General features: G+C 38.6%; 1 protein-coding gene across 2 annotated transcripts in view; it reads right to left on the bottom strand.

The window, feature by feature from the left end:
- The window catches only part of atp8b2 (ATPase phospholipid transporting 8B2), a 37,057-nt gene extending 16,588 nt beyond the window's left edge, over nucleotides 1–20,469 (bottom strand). Inside the window, exons 1-17 of one of the 2 annotated variants that reach the window (XM_030159002.1) lie at nucleotides 20,319–20,469; nucleotides 17,599–17,666; nucleotides 8,085–8,143; nucleotides 7,865–7,978; nucleotides 6,116–6,214; nucleotides 5,886–5,947; nucleotides 5,715–5,787; nucleotides 5,286–5,356; nucleotides 5,103–5,182; nucleotides 4,442–4,600; nucleotides 4,266–4,354; nucleotides 3,859–4,055; nucleotides 2,916–3,036; nucleotides 1,737–1,824; nucleotides 1,598–1,632; nucleotides 1,348–1,507; nucleotides 1,057–1,245 (exon numbers count right to left, since the gene is read on the bottom strand). In XM_030159002.1, coding sequence (XP_030014862.1) covers nucleotides 1,057–1,245; nucleotides 1,348–1,507; nucleotides 1,598–1,632; nucleotides 1,737–1,824; nucleotides 2,916–3,036; nucleotides 3,859–4,055; nucleotides 4,266–4,354; nucleotides 4,442–4,600; nucleotides 5,103–5,182; nucleotides 5,286–5,356; nucleotides 5,715–5,787; nucleotides 5,886–5,947; nucleotides 6,116–6,214; nucleotides 7,865–7,978; nucleotides 8,085–8,143; nucleotides 17,599–17,623 — 1,621 coding nt within the window. In that variant the 5' untranslated portion in view covers nucleotides 17,624–17,666; nucleotides 20,319–20,469. Of the gene's footprint in view, nucleotides 1–1,056; nucleotides 1,246–1,347; nucleotides 1,508–1,597; nucleotides 1,633–1,736; nucleotides 1,825–2,915; nucleotides 3,037–3,858; nucleotides 4,056–4,265; nucleotides 4,355–4,441; nucleotides 4,601–5,102; nucleotides 5,183–5,285; nucleotides 5,357–5,714; nucleotides 5,788–5,885; nucleotides 5,948–6,115; nucleotides 6,215–7,864; nucleotides 7,979–8,084; nucleotides 8,144–13,247; nucleotides 13,360–17,598; nucleotides 17,667–20,318 lie in introns of those variants that run through there. The other variant, XM_030159000.1, reaches the window with a different exon arrangement.
- Nucleotides 20,470–21,437: the final 968 nt, after the last annotated feature.

Below are 21,437 nucleotides of genomic sequence, written 5' to 3'. Positions count from 1 at the left end.
TATACTAGATGAGTTGGGGTCTAGCATGGCATTTCTGATACATCTGCATTACATGGTTGGCCATTTTAGAGCACAAATCAGAAGAACACGCAGTGACATCTTACAGAACATTAACATGTGTAATGGCTCATCTTATAGTGGTTCGATTTATGAATATCTGTGACTAAAAAACAGATACACAATTGACAGATGCACCTTCTGCACTGAAGTCCTGACATGACAGTGTACTGAATACTGCTCATATTAACATCAGTGGAAATGATAAAATAAGTGTGTATACTATATGTTAATAGTCCAAAAATACAGACCTAAAAATGTATAGTACTTCTATCTGCACAGAATAAAAAGCAATACAGTGACCATCAGTTTAGCTTATGGGTAGTGAGATTCATGAAATTGCAAGTCTGATAGTAAAATAAAATGAACATATATAATTATTAGTGCTGTCAAACAATTACAATTTTTATCAGATTAATCACAGGGCAGCTGCAGATTAATTTTGATTAATCACGATTAAATATCATTCATTTTTAATCTGTATTAATTATGTTTCATTTTGCATGAGCAAACAGACTCAAAAAAGAAAGGAATATATCTGCACTTAATGTGTTTATTAAACACCTTCAACAGTTTCAACAAAACAACTTGACACAAGTGTTCTGTCTTGTTTTTTTTGTTTGTTTTTTTTTTACTCATATTTCCATCCAGAGGGCCAACGTGCTGTTTAGTGTCTTCCATCTTTATGGGCTGGTTCTGCTGACTGTCACTACTGGATCAACTGCCCATTTGTGCACGTGTGACATTAAATCTACCTGGATAAACTGCCCAAATGCGCTGGCGGAGACGTTCAGAGTTATTCTGTGCTGCAGATGGGTTAATTGCATTAAAATTTTCAATCAGATTGATAATGATAATGGATTAATCCACGTTAATGCGTTAATTTTGACAGTCCTAATAATTATACAGCACATTTCCTCTGAGTGAAATAAAAAGTAAAAGAAAGAAGTAAAAGAAGAAACCTAAAAAACTGATGTGAAACTAATAAACCCTGCATACCAATGACCGACATCCTCTTGCGTATGTTGTTGAAGTCTAGAATGGCGAGCAGTGAGTAGGTGACGGTTTGTCCCATCTCTGTGGTGGTGATCGTCCCTGGTGTCCGAGAGCGAAACACGAAGCCAAAGTTTCGAGCTGCTGTCACTAGAGCGCCCTCATCTGGAGACTGAGCTTTGTAAACAAGCTCTCCTATGAAACCACACAGAGGAACAGGACTGAATACTGGACATCTGTGCTGATTTGAGCACACACAGCATTTCACCCTCACACACGGACCCCCGTCTTCCTCACCCTCGCTCTTCTCCTCGCTCATGACAGTGTGACAAAGAGAAAGTACGCGAAAGAACTCATGAGTGTGCAAGTCTCCCACTTTCACTGATTCCAGAAGAGTGTCGTCATAGAAACAGAAATCAGGGTCTGCTAGGGGGTTGAAGGGAGTGAAGTCCAGTTTCTAAAGACAAATACAGACACGGACTCTGATAAAACACCAGAAACATCATCTTCCTCCATTTGTTAATGTAGACATAGAAAGGGTTCTCACCTTCTGCTGAGGTCCCAGTGGGTCTGTTACCTCACCTGAAATAAAAGACAAACATAATGATCATACATAATGATAGATACACTTGCTTGCTACTGTAGCTGTGTGGATTGTGTCTTTACTTGTGTGTTTGTGTAATTACCATAAGTCTGTCCGTTGATAGAGCACTTGTTGAAGCTCATGATGTTCTGCGTGAGAGTTCCTGTTTTATCACTGAAGATATATTCAACCTAAAGGAAACAAGTAAAAAGGTAAGTCCAACTCATAGGAAAAGCTCTTTTCTCTCAAGTACGTAGTGGAATGGATGTTTCAGTTTTTACTGCTATAGTATACATATGATGCAGAGGGAAATGGATATGAAGCTGTCTTTTCTTAACCTTCTCCATCTCACTCTTAAGCCTGCAGGAAAGTTTACTGTGAATCTATTAATACTGAATACATACAAATTTTAAAAAATTCATGAGTAATGGTTCACATCTTACACAGTTATAAAAAGTATTTATTAAAACTAAGATTAGAGCTAGCCATGAAAAATTTATTTACTATCATAATAATAATAATAATTTGACATTAAAATACAAACACAAAAAAATGCTATTGACATTTATAGTAGCTTCAGTTCTTATTTGAGGTTATGGCGGATACGCAGAATTGTAAAAGTGTGAAAATCAAACTAAACAAGTGGTGTCAGGCACAACAAACCCCGCCCCTCGCACGTATTGTAGCTTATTTCGGCATCGATCCAGCTGATGTCATCATGTTTATGTGTGTGCTGATGTCAGCATATCAAATGCCATGTTTGAAGTAAATTGAAACAAAATTGATGTTTTTCATAGACATTTGAAATTTTGCCCATTATAAGTAAATGGGGGGAAAAAGATTTTCAAAAATTCAAAAAAAATTTAAACTTTGACCTACTTTTCCCAAAATGTAATGGCATCTATTCTGGATCACTGGCAATCTATAAACCCAATTTGGTATGAATTCAAGCAATAGCTTTGCTGCTACAGACATTTAAAATTTCGACCATTATAAGTGAATGGGGGAAAAAAATTGGTTAAAAATTCATAAAAAATGTGAACTTTGACCTTCTGTTCCCAAGAATGTTAACAAACAAACAAACAAACAAACAAAACAAACAAAACAAACCAAAACAAACCAAGCCAAGCCAAGCCAAGCCAAACCAAACCAAACCAAACCAAAAACAACACCCCTTGCCTCCTCTTCAGGGGGCGGGGTAATAAATTCAAAACAGAAGAACATTTCCAACCCGTACTAAGTCCTCTCTACAGAGCTACAGGTAGACCAGTTCAGTGCCCACCTGGCCCAGCTCCTCATTCAGAGTCGTGGTCCTGGCTTCAGCTGCTGTGTTGCACTGTGAGCAAAACATCTGTTGGTCCCAGTTGATGAAGTAGCTGTGACCGAGCCTGATCACCTCCACACTGAAACACAAACAGGACAGAGAGAACGGAAAACAGAGAGATGAGTGACAATCATCTGCAAACACTGTCTTATTGCTTCAGGTTAATTTGTAGACAGAGCCATCAGTCCCATGCAAAGAGTCCCAGAGTAGGAAAAGCAGGCTACAAGAGTAAGGGTTTGAAGGAACTGAAACAGTCGTTATGAAAAAATAGTATTCAGGGTTTTGTATGGGCATAATTCATCTTAGGAATTGTCTAAATGTGGCTTCAATATCTCCTTTATATTAATATATATAAACATTAAGGAATTGCTGCATATAAACTTTTGTATAGAAGTGCATTTCATTCACTCAAGAAAAAATTTGAGTCATTTTCTTTCTCATCGTAATATCAGGATTTCATAATAATGATGAAAAACATTGAGCCTTGTTATGGTTTATTGTCCTGTGACATTGAAAAAAAAGCAATTTTTTACATAAAAGTGTTGATAGAAAATGCAAGAACTACTAAAATCCAAGAAAATTCTATGTGTTTCATTGTCCAATAGAGTAATTACCACAGTTTGGCATAGATATGAAGTCACATAGAAGGCACTGAAAATAAATGGTGATTTTTCCATAGAAGTATTATATAAAATATTATATACATAAAAATGGCTTTATTCCAATAAAAAGAGATGTATTTTGTGTCTCCATCTTTATTCCTTCATAGCTGAGATCTTTTCTTTCTATGATTGTGTCTCTTTTTTTTCTTCAGAATTGGGCTTCCATACTTTTGTCATTTAGCTTTGATAAATACACTGCTGTTGTAAATGGATTACAGATCATATTTTGGATTCCCTACCTTACATACAGAGAGATAGGCACCACGGTGTTAAGAATGATGACATAGGACCAGAATGAGAGGAAGGCAGAGAACAGGAAGTTGTCTACAGGAGGGTCCCAGGGCAGGTAGCTCTGAAACAAAGAGCCCACCTCTCTCTCCCACACTGCATTACCCACAGCCAGAATCACACCCATACACACCAGGAAACCAAAGATCTGACAGAAACACACAGACGGGGAAACATTAAGGATCATAAACAAATAGAAATGTACAATCCAATATCTCCAATTTGGATCTCTGGACAGATAAGTCCATATTTGGGTGGAAAACATTATTATATGGGATATGAAATCAGATTCAAGCCACTGAGATCATGCCCTGAAATGGTGATGAGCCATGAAAGTGAGAGGTTTGGGATGTCCTACCCAGAGGACCAGAGTGTTCATCAGACGATCGATGCTCGTACGCTTAAATTTGGTGCGACCACTATTCTGCATCAGTTTGGTGTCTGGGCCTAGGACAGAAACAGAGGAAGTTAGACCTGATGTGTGCATCCTATTACACATTTCTTACACAAATACACAATGAGAAGCTATCTGACCTGCAAAGATGACCAGACCATAACAGGCCTCAGTGTTGCGGAGGACACAACCTCGCAGCAGCATGTTCTGGTTGGTCAGAGTGTATTTCTTTTCTCTCCAGTACAGGGTGCCACAGAACCGATCTAGTTTGTTGTTGGGGGGCTCACACACTACCTCACCTTCACACACAGAAGTAAACAGATACACACAACTCTAAATTAGATAGTCTGCCATACAAGTCTAAAATCCAATTCAAGTAACAGATATATTCCAGATATACCCTTGGACAATACTGTATTGAATTAATCATCCCCATGACATCATGGTGTCACACACAAAGGCTGAAACACGCACCTTTTGTAAGTTGATATGAGGCAAAGTGTGTGCTGATTTGCTGCAGTAATGCATTTTCCTGAGCAGGTGAGGAGTGTGTGTGGGCGTGCTGTGCTGACACGAAACTCTTGTGTGTGTCGGAAGGCGGGTGATGATAGGCTGGAGCTCAATGCTGACATGAGAAGGCAAAAAGTGTGTGTGTTTTGAGTTTAGTTTTCACACACACTCAAGTGCAGTGTGTGAGGGTGGATTGTGGTTGTGTTTAAGAATTGTTGACTTTTATATTAGTGAGAAAGGAAGAATGAAAATCTAAATTGTGAGGGCGATATGTGTATTCTCCTATCTCACCATCGAATGAAGCCAAGTTGTTGGGGTCTCCGAGTTCAGATGTCACCGAGACAGACTGACGCACCTTCATATTGGTCTCTCTGCAAGATAATACAATACACAGCAATTTAGGTGTAGTGTCCTGTTGCTTCTGCAGATTGTGAGGTGTGTAAGTCGATGGTAAGGAGTGGGGTGTTTTCTGACCCGTCCAGCTCAGCTGTCTCGATGTAACAGAGCCCGTGAGGTTCACTGCTGGACAACAGGAGCAGGTCAGCCTGAAAAGAGACACAATAGCTGAGGTTGGCATCCTCTGTGCAGCACTGGCAGTAACAGGATTAGCAAGACACTGATGATGCCATGATGGTATCTGCTGCACCACCAGCTAAAAGTGTCCCAGAGTAATCACATCTGCAGACAAGTTAGATATGAACTCCAGTAGTTAGCATCCTAAAATGAAGAACACTGACTGAAACCTATTTAGCGTCAGAGTGTTTATTCTATGATAAAGTAAGAACCATCACAGACTATACAGACCTAAAATGATTTTAAAGGAGCTGGTTTTGCAGATAATTCTATGAGCAAATAGGAGAACTGATAATGGACTGTACTGTTTTTGATGTGTCACACACTTACTGCCACAAACTGGTTGTTTTCCAGTTTAATAATATCACCCACTCGAACGTTCATCCACTTTTCATTTTGGAGCCTAAAAAAAGAAAAGAAAAGAAAAGACGAGAAAGTTTAGTACAAAAAGCAACAGTATGGGTTAAACTCTTGGTTTTAATAATAAGAAAACAGACTCACGAGCCACGGATGAGGACCTGAGACTGACGGTTGTTCACTTGGTTGTCGCTCTTGTGACGAAACTGAAGTGAACAAGTATCACATTTACTCCATTACGTCATCAACCCTTTATTTAAAATTTGCTGAAAATAACCAGGAGTCCTTGTATTGTATTTTACTGTAACCTTATCCTGCCATGTGCACGACTGTGTAGATGTGCGGTGTGTAACAAAAAACAAAACCATACTCACATAGTCGTCTGTGGCATCCTTTACTGCAGTGATGCTCAGCACCAGAGCTAAAGGCACAATGGTAGTGAACCAGGACAGGGAGGAGATCTGAGGTATCAACTGGACAGAGACAGACACAGTTCATCACAGGAAAACAAGACTATGAGACATAATGAGAGCTTCATATAGAAAACACCCAGAGGACCCCGTTTAGACCATCATACTAATTCAAGGGGTTTGGTAAGAAAGAGCATCTTTGAAATTAGAGCTACTATGATTAATTGATGATTAATTGAAAACACAAACAGTTATTGATAACAGATTCTCAAATATTAGTAATGTTGATGTGATGTTTTTCTTTGTTTGTTGTTGTCCCATCTGGATATTCTCTGGTTTAAGTCTTTAATTTTTTTAGTTTTAGGATAACTGTATTATAACCTTGTTGGAAGGGTCTTCAGTTCAAGCTCACTGCTCTTAGTCTGCAGTGTGTGGTGAGTTCCTGCATGTTCAGCTAGTGTTGGGTTAAAAGCAGAGGGTCAGTTTTGGTGCCTAGTGTATCTAGATTAATTACATTCCTCATGTCTTCCATTCCAAATGTTTGTTAGAGGTTTTCTTGTGATCAGACAAATAAAGCTGAGGAAAGATGGTTTTACCTGCTGTTGGTTTCGGGTGTAGCTTCAACTAGGGATGTAAGCAATTAATGGACTATCGATTAATTGTCAATAAGAATTTGCTCGATTAAATTATTAATTGTTGGTTAATTGCCCTTGTCCAGCATTCCACACCTGTCCGAAGGCTGCCAGTTTGTCAGCGCTGCGACGCCACAGCTGGGATAGACGGTCTTCGAACCGGATCATGGCGTGTCTCAGCTGAAATCTCACTCTATCATGTCAGAAATGCCCATTTCTTCTAAACTGCCCCTCCTCAGATCCATTTTATTAATTGAATTTCTCGGCAGAATTTATTTAGTTCTACTCCATAAATGTCATTGTCTGTACTGTATCCAGTGGTAAAATAAATCAGTCTTTAAGGAATATGACATGCTTTTTTCATGAAGTATATAAACAATATTTAGCTTTTATTCTTATAGACCCCATTGAAACAGAAATTCAGGTTCTCAGGAAAATCGCCGCTTATCAATTAATCGTTAATTGATCGATAAGATCAACCAACTAATGATTAATGGATTAATCGATAATTTGCATCCCTAGCTTCAACCTTCATCAGAGCTGTCAAACACTTCCTGGTGTGACGTGTCAAAAAATAGCTGATCGGGCCAAGAAACTTTGCAAGAAAAAATTTCCCCACCCAACTGTGTCCGTTCTCCGCTTCCCTACCACCGGTCCAGGACGTCAGCAGGTAAAAACATCTTTCCTCAACTCTAGTTGTCTGATCACAAGAAAACCTCTAACGAACCTAGTGTATCTAGAGCATATCTCAAGCCAACTGGCAGGGATGCATCATTATATTATCTTCCATGAATATGAGCCTTAAATGCATAGTTTCTCCACAGAAACAAGTCCTGAAAGGGCTGAAAGACTTAAATAGCAGAATAATTTTTATAATGACATGTGGAAACATTTGTTGTTTTTGTTATTCTAAACATCAGTATTTTCCAAAATCCCTAGTTTCTGGTACTTCTTTACAAGAGGTCAAACAGTATTCTGCATTTTAAACATGAAGTCACAAATGCATTGATTCTCCTTGTTCTCTATTTCTCAGCAATGCATCTAATCTTATCGTCCATCTTTTTTTAACACTTTCCCTCACCTGCAGTATGAGCAGGAAAAGAAAGTAGGTGTTGGCTACTTCCTGGAACTGCTCAAAAAGGTTGACGGGCAGAAAGGTGATGATGTTGTACTTAGATGTCATGATGCAATTACTCTGAGAGGCAAAACATAGAAAAGTATATTATCATCATTACCTCATCCTATACAGCGATTATATTTTTAGGTTCAAAGTTAATTACATAACTTGGAGACAATCTTACCGCATACTGAAACTTTTCATTGTATTCTCTGTCATTGGCTCTGACCCTTCTCTCCTCCTCTGCAGAAGCAAACAGACAAATGAGTCATAAGTGATGATATCAAAACAAACATATAGAGCAGGGGTCTCAAACTCATTTTCTTTCAGGGGTCACATTCAGCCCAATCTGATCTCCAGTGGGCCGGACCAATAAAATAATAACATAATAACCTATAAATTATGAACAACTCCAAATTTTTGTCTTTGTTTTAGTGTAAAGAAAAAGAAAATATTTAATTATGAAAATACTTCCTTTTATAAACTATCCAAACAAAAAGATGTGAATAACCTGAAAAAATTGAAATTTATTAAGAAAAATAAGTGCAATTTTAACAATATTCTGCCTCAACTTATCATTTCTACATGTGCATTATGGATCAGATCTACAAAGTAAGTAAGTAAATTTTATTCATAGAGCACTTTTCACAGACAGAGTTACAAAGTGCTTTATAAAATCAAATCAAATCAAATTTACAGAAACCCAACAGAATCATCCAGGAGCAAACACTTGTGACTGGTGACAGTGGCGAGGAAAAACTTCCCTTTAACAGGCAGAAACCTCGAGCAGACACACAAAGACACTAAACACTTACTAACAGGCAGAAAATAGTTAAAATTGTGCTTAATTTTCTTTAGACATTTCAGGTTGTTCATATTTGTTCAAGTTATTCATGTTTTATTGTTAAAGGATAGTTTGTAAACGTGAATATTCTCATAATTTAATGTTATTTTTTGCAATAAAACAAAGAAAAAAATTTGAAGCTGTTAATTCAAGATTTTTTTGCTTAATTCAAGATTTTTTTTGCATAATTCAACTTTTTTTTACTTAATTGAAGATTTTTTTTTGCTTAATTAAACATTTTTTCTTTAATTCAAGCTTTTTTTTTTTTTTTTTGCTTAATTCAATTCAAGACCGGAATTTTGACTTCACAAAAACATCCCACGGGCCAGACTGGAACCTTTGGCGGGCTGCATTTGGCCCACGGGCCGCATGTTTGAGACCCCTGATATAGAGAAAGCGCTCAAGCCGCTACATTTGTGTGCATGCAACTGTCAATAACACTAATGTTGTCTGAAGAAAGTGAAGGAGGCAGACGCAAGATGAACAGTCCGCTATGTTACATCAATCGGTTCATAAATCAATGAAGATGTGTCTGCAGGACGTTGCTTGAACATTATCACAGGAGACAGAAGGCCAGGCATAATCACTATGTCTCTCATACACACATCGGCACCAATAAATAAACCAATTACCCTGATGTATAATGAACCACTGCCTCTTTTTCTTAAAGCCCAGATGGAGATAATCACAGCTGAGTGTGGGTTCATTCCTGTAAGTCAACAAAAGTCTCAGACCTTTACATTATACTCTATTACTTAAATCTGCAGAGAATAAAACATCAAAAACAGTCAAATCTCTGTTTTTTTCATGTTATCGCCTCCTGATGCTGGTGTTTATTCTCTTGCTGTTTTTAGGTTTCTGTCTGTGCTGATGAAACGTCCCCCCCACCTTCTCCCCCGCTGGGTCTGTCGCCTCTAATATTGATGAAACCGCTTTTTAAAATGAAATGACTGGCCTGTTTTTCTGCACAGAGCAGTAAACAGTTCACATGCACACACACACACACACACACACACACACACACACACACACACAGATAGATAAAATTTAGCCAAAGTGGTCATATGCAACATGCCAATATGCCATGCACAGAGGTGCTGCTGGTCTGAAACCTCACAGTCCTTTATTGCTTTTGACTTGATGACACATAGGACAACAATAATGACATGCACACACATAAACAAAGACACTGTGGTTTCCTGTGTTTCTGCAGCAATGTGAAGTCCTGTCCTACCTTGTACAACTCACAAAATACATCTGTCTTCAGCTGTACCAAATAAAAACAAGCCTCTACACACTGCAGGAGCTCGCTTTAGTTGTCACATAAAAGGACAGCAATTAATGCAGCAATTATGAGTGAATTTACCCTGTTTAAAAATACAAACTATTCCAAGACTCACATTTTGTTTTACATTTTAATTTCTTGACAGATGATAATATTCAACTCAGTTCAGTGTACTTTAGGCATGAATGAAATGGTAAAAATATTGCCAAAGCATCAAGGGTAGTATAGTACTACTATTACAACTACAACTACTGATACTGATACCATCACCACTACCACAAATAATAATAATACATTTATTTATATAGTGCTTTACAACACAACAATAAAAGAGTAACAGCAGAATGAAAACAAATTTGATATAATACATACAATTTAGTAAAAGCAGTTAAGTACAAGTTAGATGAGAATTATAGTAAAACACCATTAAACTCATCATAACTACCACTACTACTACTACTACTACTACTACTACTACTAATAATAATAATAATAATACATTTTTCAGTTGGAATGCATTGATGTGCAAATTTCATAAGCCCATATTTTATTCACAGCAGACCATAGAAAACATGTCAAATATTTAAACTGAGAAAACTTACTATTATAACCAAAAAAAAAGCTTATTTTGAATTTAATGGCAGCAACACATCTCCAAATATTTGGGACATGCTGTTGTAGCAGATGCAGCATGTGGGTTAGCATTGTCTTGTGCAGTACACTTCTACCTTAAATGTTATGCACTAATATCTGGGAGACCATGGCCCAATCTCAGTTCACCCGTTGGCCCTCCCTCTTGCCTCTACCCCTCCATTTTGCCTGTTCACATAAAGGGGTAGGGGTGTCCCGATTCTCGAGTCGGAGGGGAAGGGCTAAGGGGGAGGGCTGTTTGGCTCTTTAAACGGAGATTTTCCAGGACCACACTACAAACTGAGGGGTATGACAAATCTCCTAAAATTCTGTTGGAATCATTGGCAAGATGGAGGTAAACACAGTAAAAAAGTGGAGTAGTGTGATGAAAGAAACACACAAATGTACATGTTTTCTTCATAAATAACTTAATCATTTGATTGTCCATTTAATGCCGTTTCAAAGTTATAGACCACATTTCTGCGGTTTATAGTTGATAGCTGCAAAACGATGACCAAAGCCCATATAACAGACGGTTACAGCTGATGATGGCACAGTGAATTCTTTCACAAAGTTGTCTCATCTGTTTACAGCAGACTGCTGATGACGTAACAGGTCTCAAAGGGCTGTCCCATTTCGTTGCAACTCCATTTCAAGGGGTAGTGCCAAGTGGAGGGCCAAGGAGGAGGGGTAAGAGGGAGGGCCAAGGGGTGAATTGGGATTGGGCCTATGTGGACCACCACAATTGAGATAGTTCATTTAAAAAAAACAACAACACTATTTAACAATAATACTTATTCTTCATATACAATACAGCAGCTGAGTGGAATCAGGATTCAGAAAATAGGTTAAAACTTAACTGAGCAGTGGTTTAGGTATCAGTTTGCAATGTTTGTTCTACTGAGGACCTAAGATGAGGCTGTGAGAACTGTTAGACTTCAAATCTATATTAAATTGCACTACATAAGAATAAAATTCTGGGCTGCTGGTATTTGATACAGTGTGTCCTCACTTTAAAATGATGGGCAGTATACAAAACATCATCTCATTCTGGCTTTGCAAGTGTAGAACCTCTGTTGTCCTTTCCCTCCTTGTTATCTTCCCTCTGGCACTTCTCCAGCTCACCTAAAGGTAGTTGTTTTCCGGGGCAAGTGTTCACCAGAGAGCTCTGTTTGACAGGAAGTGCCAAGGCTACATTAACCTTTTTTGAAGAAGGCAAAATGCTTTTGCCAGGTAAACACAGAAGCAAAAAGGCATAATATGAGGATCACACAATGTCTGTCCCAGCAGCTGCTGCACACAATAACCAACCCAACCTGCATGAGCATCTTTAGCAAACTGCCCATTGAGTGTTTAATGTCTCTGATAGTTTCAAGGGCATCAGAAGCCCTGACACAGACTAGATGCTACACAGCAACTCTATATAAATCTATAAAGCTCCATTACTGAGAAACCTTCAGTGGCAGGCTTACTCTGCTCTGAGCATAAGGTTTCCATAATCAACTGAGACACATAGAGTAAAGCTGTACATAAATATTGATTCAAACTAAAATACTTGGTATCATACTCTCTTACAGGGAATGACTAACTGTAGCCCAATCCAAAGGCACTCAATCTAATCCTGTGTCTCTTTAACACTCTTCCCCCATGGACAGAGATGTGAGGACACGTGCCACAGCTCCAATAACACACACGCTCACACAACACAGGATATAGAGATTTAACTCTTTAAAATAATGACCACAGGAAATGCTGGTGTTCTTGCCAAGACTCAACCTGAGTCAGGATTTGACTCCAGAGAAGCAACCATCACTCAGTGGCTGATTTAATTAGATGAAAATGGGATAGCACAATTGTCTGCAGTAATGCGCGTGCACAGAGTGATCTAATTTGTTGGAAAATGATGCTAGTGACATAGTGACAGACTGGTGGGCTGGAGGTCAGATGAAGGTGCAATTCCAGAGTAATTTGTGATAGTTAAGCTAAGGAATGAGAATACAGACAAAGCAGTACAGTGACAGTGCAGGCTGGCGCCTTGTAGATTGATCAGCGTCTCTGGAGTCACAGACAAGGGCATCAGCCTCGTATGAACGCAGAAATCAGATTTGAATGAACTCACATAAATCCAGTCAGTACAATCAGCACAAATTCTGCTGAAGCTTCACCAAATCAACAGTATACAATCATTTGCACAATCTAATGTCTATTTATTGGCACATATATTATTTCAAGGAGAGATACAGAATAAAGGCATTCAGCCAAAACACTGTGAAAATAACAGAGGTTAGAATTATAGATGTGTTTCCCTGTTGTTATTATTATTTTGAGTGTTTGTCAGTTGATGTCACATGATGATGTTTAACAATAGTAAACAGATTCGAAAGCTCAGTAATTACACAATAAGCATTAGAACACACACACAAACACACTCTTCAGTATAAATGGGATGAGTGGTGAAAATGATAGAGGCAGGAAATAAACTGGACTCAGGTGGGATGAGGATGAAGAATGATGTTTATTTGAAACTTGTAACCTCAGTCAACTGATGCTCATAGAAAAGGCAGATCATTGTTGACGGAAACTCGTACCTGAAGTCCGCCTCTTTTTCGGTTTCACTCCATCAAGTCCCGTCTGTTTCTTTCTTTGCAGAGGGAGGACGATAGGGAACCATTTGTCCGAGATGTCTTTAGCCACTGTCATCTTGACTGTTTAACTCAGATGTGCGCTGTTTCCAGGACGGATCATCGCCACATCTTCAGTCAAGTTGGAGTAACAGAGCTCTGTCCCATCTCTGCTCCGTCTCCCACGAACACGCGCACACGTACACGCGCACACCGTCGGTCCATCCCTTCCTCCTTTTCTCTCCTCGAGCCGTGGAAACACTCGGGTTTATCTTCCTAACAGATCAATACCCTCTCAGTTAATCTATTGGCCACAAACTCTGATTAAAGGTCCTTAAAATAAATGCTCAGTGTTCTTTTATAAACCTACACAGAAGTTTTCTAAACCTATCGATAAAAGTACAAGTACACATCCATTATGGACCACGGCAGACTAATCGATAAATTACGGCCCCAAGTGCAAAGTCTGCATCTTCTTACAAGTCTCCTCCACAACATAAACACACTTAGGCATTACGTAACCGCACAAACGAGGAGCGTGAGGAGGTTACCATGGCAACCGCATCCGCAGGATTTTCCCACATTCTGGAAACTGGGCGCCATGTTGGATCTTCACAGTAAGAGGCAGACCGCAGCCTGCGACCGAGGTTCGGATCCAAAATGGCTCGTGCAGTGTTCTTGTTTCCTACACGTTTCAGGAGATAAAGGTGCACTGCAGTGGGCAGGCCGGCAGGTGACCGAGCACGTGCTGCACGACAGGCCTCGTGCCGAATCGATACATTAAGTAGTGTGCAGCACATGCTGATACACACACTCCACAAATGTGTGTATGTGTGTTTTTCTGAAATTACATTGGGCACACACTAAGCACATACTTCTCAGACACATTATAGGTGCACATTACTGCACCTTCATAAAAAAATACAAAATACATCATACAGCTCAACAATTGCTGAGCCATAGCTGAAATTCTATTATCTGATGATGATCCAGTTAATGATGGTACAGTCTATTTAATGGTAATTAATCATGAACTGTGAAAACAATGAAACTGACAATGTGTTACGCAAAATATCTGAAACGTCTAAACCAGGTTTATCACATTTCCAAAGTGTGTGTAAAAGTGTCACATCCAATTATTACAATTATCTGATTATTCCCAAGTATCAGCAGATCACTGAGGTCATGTAAACAACCTCACTGAAGCACAAAGACGTCAACATCTGTTCCAGGGAAGTATGTGGCTATTTCATCAGGCTGATACCAGGTCTGATTCTGCATGATTTACAACAGTGTGTTTTCATAGTCTTTGTGTGTGTGTGTGTGTGTGTGTGTGTGTGTGTGTGTGTGTGTGTGTGTGTGTGTGTGGTGTGTGTCCAACTGTCCTGTCCGCAATCCTCATCTGTCCTCTACTGAAAATGTATGGACATCATGAAGTCTTATCTAGTCTTATCTAATCTAGTCCCAAAGGTGCATTCATTACTATCTTCAGTTCAAATTGATTAAACAGTGTAATAAAAAGGAAAACCCACGTAATAAAGTGATAAACATGCCTCTGTATCAGCTTTTTTAGTACATTTCAGGTGTCAAAATGTAAATCTCTTTATATTTACAAAATACCATTTGTTGGACAATGGAAATGCTGAAAATCTTTCTTTGTACCTATAATAAAAAAAAGTAAAAGCTGCAGTGTTTTCGGTAACAATGGATAAAATTCCACAATGATTTTTCAGCATATTGGAGTGAGTATGAGAAGTACACCTTTCCCTGGTTTCTGGATTTATTCTTTTTATGTGGAAAGAGAGAATATATATACAGGGTGGGGAAGCAAAATTTACAATATTTTGAGGCAGGGATTGAAAGACAGTGTATGACCATTTAGTTTATTGAAAGTCATGAGAATTTATTTTGCAACAAGAAAATTGACATAATAGAAAATGTTTTTATTCTATGTGTCCTCCTTCTTTCTCAATAACTGCCTTCACACGCTTCCTGAAACTTGCGCAAGTGTTCCTCAAATATTCGGGTGACAACTTCTCCCATTCTTCTTTAATAGTATCTTTAAGAAAGTCGACATTGCTGTGTGATGTTCTATTGGTAGCATGTTCTAAAATGCCCCAAATAGCAGAATCCAGAGGGTTTAGATCTGGGCTAGAAGGCGGCCATAAACATGATTCCCAAAAATTGCTAAAGTTGGATTTGTTGCTGTTGTCAACAAGTGTTTTGGTGTTCTTGTGTAAGATTTTAACTTCAAATCATATTTTACTGCATTTCTAACGGTCTTGTTGTCTACCTCAAGTTCAATTGCCATTTTTCTCAAGGATTTGGTTGGATCCTTTAGGATTTTGGATTTGAGAGCTTTAATAAAAGCTTTGGTACATTTCCTCCACTTCCAGACTTTCTTGTAATAGTTTTGCTCATAGTCATTCTCTTCTTTACATTATAAACAGTCTTTATGGACACTCCAACTATTTTTGAAATCTCCTTTGGTGTGACGAGTGCATTCAGCAAATCACACACTCTTTGACGTTTGCTTTCCTGATTACTCATATAGGCAAAAGTTTCTGTAAAGGTATGGATAATAGTGTTAGGTATGATTATGACATCAATATATGTTTGGTTTCAAAACAATTGACGTGGTGCCTGTTGAGAAAAAACAACTAAATGTTCATTGCAAATTTTGCTTCCCCACCCTGTATATATGTGTGTATATATATATATATATATATATATATATATATACACACACACACACACACACACACACACACACACACACACACACATATATATATATATATATATATATATATATATATATATATATATATATATATATATATATATATATATATATATATGGGGGGGCTGAAAAGTTCATAGCCTGACCAAGAAGGAGTTACTCTACAGCAATGAAACTTGGCATACATTAAATTCAACCGTTCCTGATACTAACTGCATGGTTTCCACATTGGATAAATAATTTAGGACTTTGAAAAGTAGTACTAAAGACATTTCATGAAAATGCTTGCTTTTCACCCCTCCCTCGTTCTCCCTACCCCTCTTGAATTCAGCTTCCCAGTTTTGCACAGTTGATAAAGCTGGAGCATCATCCCCTATAGCAACCATGTCAGCATGAATGTCCTTGGGGGCTAACCCCTTTTTCTGCAGACATTTGTTAAGACCCCAGTGTCACGGATGGTTCACCAAATGTCTCGGTTTATCTGGAAGGAAACCATGCAATTAGTATCAGGAGAGGTTGAATTTAATGTATGCCAAGTTTCATTGCTGAGGAATAACTCCTTCTTAGTCAAGCTATGAACTTTTCAGCCCCCCCTCGTATTCTCTTTTCTCACATTCTTTTCCCTTAGATTCAGCTCATTGCAGCTTTAAAAAAAAAAAACATTTTAAAGGAGTGGCATTTTGCTGTTTTTAAAAGGAATAATGCATTTTAAAACATTCCCCTGTGGTCTACATAAACTGTAAATGCTATGCTTGGGTCTGAATTCTTCATTAATTCAACTCCACAGGTCCATCTTCAACCCTATTTCCAAGTAATGACACCAGGAAGGTCATTTTGAGCGCTGGCCCTTTAAATGCAAATGAGCCACTTCAGGCCCCAACCCCTCTAGGTTGTAGGCTGTGCCGCTCTGTGCCGTTCAACCAACAATTGAACATTTTAGGTAATCAGCTCGAAGTTTAGACATATTTTCAGTATGGACTACAATCGCTGCTGCTGATAAACAGTTATGTCGTACTCAGAGAAATGTTCGTCGGAAGTCTTGACCTTATATGTGCAAATGTCATGACGCAACTAGTTATAGATGTAACAAATTAAGCAGGAGTTAAAACAGGTTGTAGAATCCACTCAATTTCTGCCAAAATGAATATAAAGATAGCTTTGCAGCATGTGGAGAGTTCAAATTCAAACTTTTTGAACTATTAGGGTCCAAATACACAAATAAATATACCACAGACTGATAAAAGTGGGTTTAGCAAAATATGACCCCTTTAATTTGTACTGCATTTTAGATCATGTTCCAGTGTCTCCAGAAATGACATTTGTATATGGAAAAGTTTTGACTGGTTGAGTACAGTTAACATGTGACTGTCTACACACTTGTACTTGAAATAACATTCCTGAACACCTCAACACTTGGTGCGCCAAATCCAATTAGAAACCTACATCCTCCTTCCATCCTGTGTACACCTATACCTATAAGGTGATGTGCTTAAGTGCTATCCAAATGCAGCCATTTATTTAAATTAATAGCAAGAGTCTGGTGGGTGATACATGTGTTCAGGGTCATCTACTTGCCTGGAGGAGGTCTCTTTCTGAACATCTCCACTCTACCGGCTTCCTTCTGCTATGGCCCATGGGACTATCTGCAGAGAGAACCAAGACCAGGATAAGGAGACATCTGAGTAATTGGCTTTAAGGAAGAAAGGACAGAGGGAGAAAGACTCAGAAAAAAGATGGTGGGAGTATTGAAAACATGCATCACAGGTATTTTCTTCTGAGATAAAATGTAAGAAACAGCCAGTGATTAACTCTGTCATTTACCTCCATTAGTTTCAGGGGTGGGTGAAAAACATTTATTTTCTTCACAGAGAAATGATAAAAATCACTCAAGTATCACAACAGCACACACACTAACACACACCAGAGCGTCTCTAGTCTGTTCAAACCATAATGAGGAAATGACATTCAGCAGAAAGCTACATCTGTCTCTGTGGCACACAGCGTCTGGGGACCAGTGACTGGGCCAGATCCACTGTCAGTGTCCTCCAATCCACAAAGAGGAAGAGTAATGGAGCAGCATTTTCTCCTCTGCCGGACTCACAGCACAGCAAAACCCCCTTCTCTTCTCTTCTCTTCTCTTCTCTTCTCTTCTCTTCTCTTCTCTTCTCTTCTCTTCTCTTCTCTTCTCTTCTCTTCTCTTCTCTTCTCTTCTCCTCTCCTCTCCTCTCCTCTCCTCTCCTCTCCTCTCCTCTCCTCTCCTCTGCACATTCTCTCACTTTTCCCTCACTCCTTATTCGTCTGTTGCATTTATGCTGACCTGTTAATATTACACACCTCACTGCTTGCGCTCACTGTATTTTATCTCCGCTAAGTAATGGAGAGACAGACTGAGGGATGAAGTTGCAGAAAAGCAGCGTTCTCCCTCTTTGTGTTGGTTTTGTAGTGCATACTAGAAGACACAAACAGTATGGCAGACAGGGGCCTGAGGCAGCGAGCCTCCGATCAATACTCCTCTCTCCATGTGAATTGGGCCGATCGGCTTTCAGCTACAGTTTCCAGTGTCGTCTCTTGCCCTGTCATACACTCTTGTCTTTTACTGTGTGCTCTCTCTTCAATTTCTACACTATTTATACCGCATCTTTAGAGTGTGACAGATTTGTTTGCCATGTCTTCTCACCTCTCTACTCTCTTCAGTGTTTCGGTTGTCACATTCCTGTCTCTCTGTCTCATGCTCCATGTGTGACTATAGCGGCTTCCATAACCCTACCATGGACCCACAATGCCCTTGTGACATAAACCCAACTGTCAGGGGACGAAAGGCGTACTGAATATCTCATCACCTTTTTAGGCTTCTTTGTCTCACAAGAACATGTGTTTTTGTTATTTGTGACAACAACGATCCCTAATGAAAAGTATGGCGATGAAATGCAACACTAAACAACATTTACACCAGAAAAACAAACACTTCTTATAATACTATTGTGTGTCTGAAGGAGTCAAAATGAATTTGTGGTAATCTCAGTGGTTTTTAAGTTCTTTCTCCCTGTTTTAATTATGACAGTAATAAACACTAATAACACTGGCTGTAATATCTACTGTCGTAAAATGAACACAAAAAGACAAGAGAGCCCATGTGTAATAAATATGCTCTGACAACAGAATGGATATATTCATATTCATGATGATAGACATAATTATAGACAGGCTTATGTGTGAGGTGCACTAAACTGACCTAATCCAGTCTTCCCATTATAATCACATAGGTTCTGATGGGTTTTTTTGCAATACAATGGGACCAGTGCAAATATAGGTAAATAACAGCACTATAGACTCTCTTCGCATTATTGAATTACACCTCAAAACTCTTTCCAACTGGTCTATTTATTTTATTTCATATTTGTAATAGTTTGTGAATTATGTGTAAGCTATTATTGTATTGCTTAATTGATCTGATTCTTGAAAGAGGGTGTATGTTTTGAAACACACCTTTAAATGATATATGATGATGATGATGATGATTATTGTCTGTATAAGTTCTCATCATTCATCCGTCTCTCATCCAAGAGACCTCATCAGTTCCATTTGCTTATTATTATTATTATTATTATTATTATTATTATTATTGTTATTGTTATTATTATTATTATTATCTTACTCCTTTTCGAATATGTATTATGTGTTTTATGTTTAGTGCTTTGTTTATTTTATTCTGTTTTGACATTCATATTCGAAATAAATACATCAAACAAATCAATTATTATTATCATCATCATTATTGTTATCATCATCATCATCATCATCATTATTATTATTATTATTATTATTATTATTATTATTATTATTATTATTATAGTTTGTGTGGCAGCCATATGACAACTGAATGAAACGAAATTAGAGATCAAGATACTAAGTGCAAACAAAGAACAACAAGCCTTGAAAAACTCTTGTAAAGATAAAAATCATGCGTTTTTATCAGTTGTAAAGGAGGCTTGTGCTTTTCGTTAAAGGAAGTTCTGTTTAAAGTGAACTTAGACTGGTTTCAATTCAGACTTTCACAATGAGTTTGAGGAAATGCTGTGACTAATAACGAACTACAAAAACTTCTCCAGCACCAAAGGTGGGAGACTGAAAATCAGCCGCACAAAGTAACTGTAGTGACTGTATGCGGGTTATTTTAGCGGCTGTGGTGGAACTTCCAACGCCGATGCGGTGATAGGAGCACATGAGTAAAGTGGATATTCAGCTGATGAAGCCAAAGGCTGCACATCCATAAGAGCACAGGAAACACCGCTTACCTTAACTAGTTGACTTTATGAGGAGGTTTGTGCTGAAGACATCCTCGTTGCTCCACAAGCTGATGATGATGATGATGATGATGAGATTTCGGGTCTTGGGTTTGACGCTGATTTAAGGCCACTGAGGTAGGAGGGTGAAGCAGGCACCGGGGACTGAGCTGGAGACACCGTGTCGAGGTGAGGGAGGAGAGAAGACAGAAGAGGGAGGAGGGAGGAGGGGCTGCTCTTCATCACCTCCATCTAAAGCTCCTGCACTACAAACTAAAAACAGGAGCATGTGGTGCTTCCCTCAGCATCACTGCATCAGCTCAGCATCATCTTAAATAATGTGTGGTTCAAAGGAAAACAACTTTTTACATCTATAAACATAGTTTTAACCCAATCTGTAGCTGTTCCCCAATTAGCTCTAAAAAAATAAATAAATAAATAAATATGTGTGTTTGTGTGTGTTTTGTCTCATACCGCCCTCTACTGCTCTGTCAGCATCACCTGCTCTAACATCTGTTCACAGCTCAAGGTCGAAACATCTGCATTACCCTACATACAGAACATGCAAACACTCTAATGGACTATGCATGAGAATAACCAGTGGCGTTTCTAGCCCGTTTTTGGAGGTCCTAAAGCACCCTTAAGTTGAATTCTAGCATTCCTCAAAATTTAAGAGATTTTATTTTTTTTCTATTTTATATTCATTTGTAACAAGCTGGGAAAATGTCAAAACCATATACAGTTAATGGTTGAAACATAATAACATTAATACAGCCCCCCCCCCCACGCCTCGAAAATGGTTTGATCTATCCCGTCCCTCTCACCTTTCCCAAAATCGGACTCTCAGCACTTCCAGAGTAGTGATGGGAGTTTCAGCTCTTCTCAGTGATCCGGTACATTTGGCTCAGTTCACCTAGAAGAGCCGGCTCATTTTGGCTCTCAAAGGGCTCTTCATTTGACCACTTTCCCCCTTTGTAATTTAGTCCAATTTATGCTGTTTTGATTTGTGATATGTCAACACATAACTTAACTTGCTTGATAAATTCGTTGTACTGAAGTAAAGTTACATGTTCCAATATTAAATTGCTGTAGTCAATTGTCTTACTGTGTTTACATACTTAACACTCTGAA

Source organism: Sphaeramia orbicularis, chromosome 16 (genome assembly GCF_902148855.1).
Source record: "Sphaeramia orbicularis chromosome 16, fSphaOr1.1, whole genome shotgun sequence".
NCBI lineage: Eukaryota > Metazoa > Chordata > Actinopteri > Kurtiformes > Apogonidae > Sphaeramia > Sphaeramia orbicularis.
Note: the sequence above shows the minus strand (reverse complement) of the source record. Positions and strands in the feature narration are given on the sequence as shown.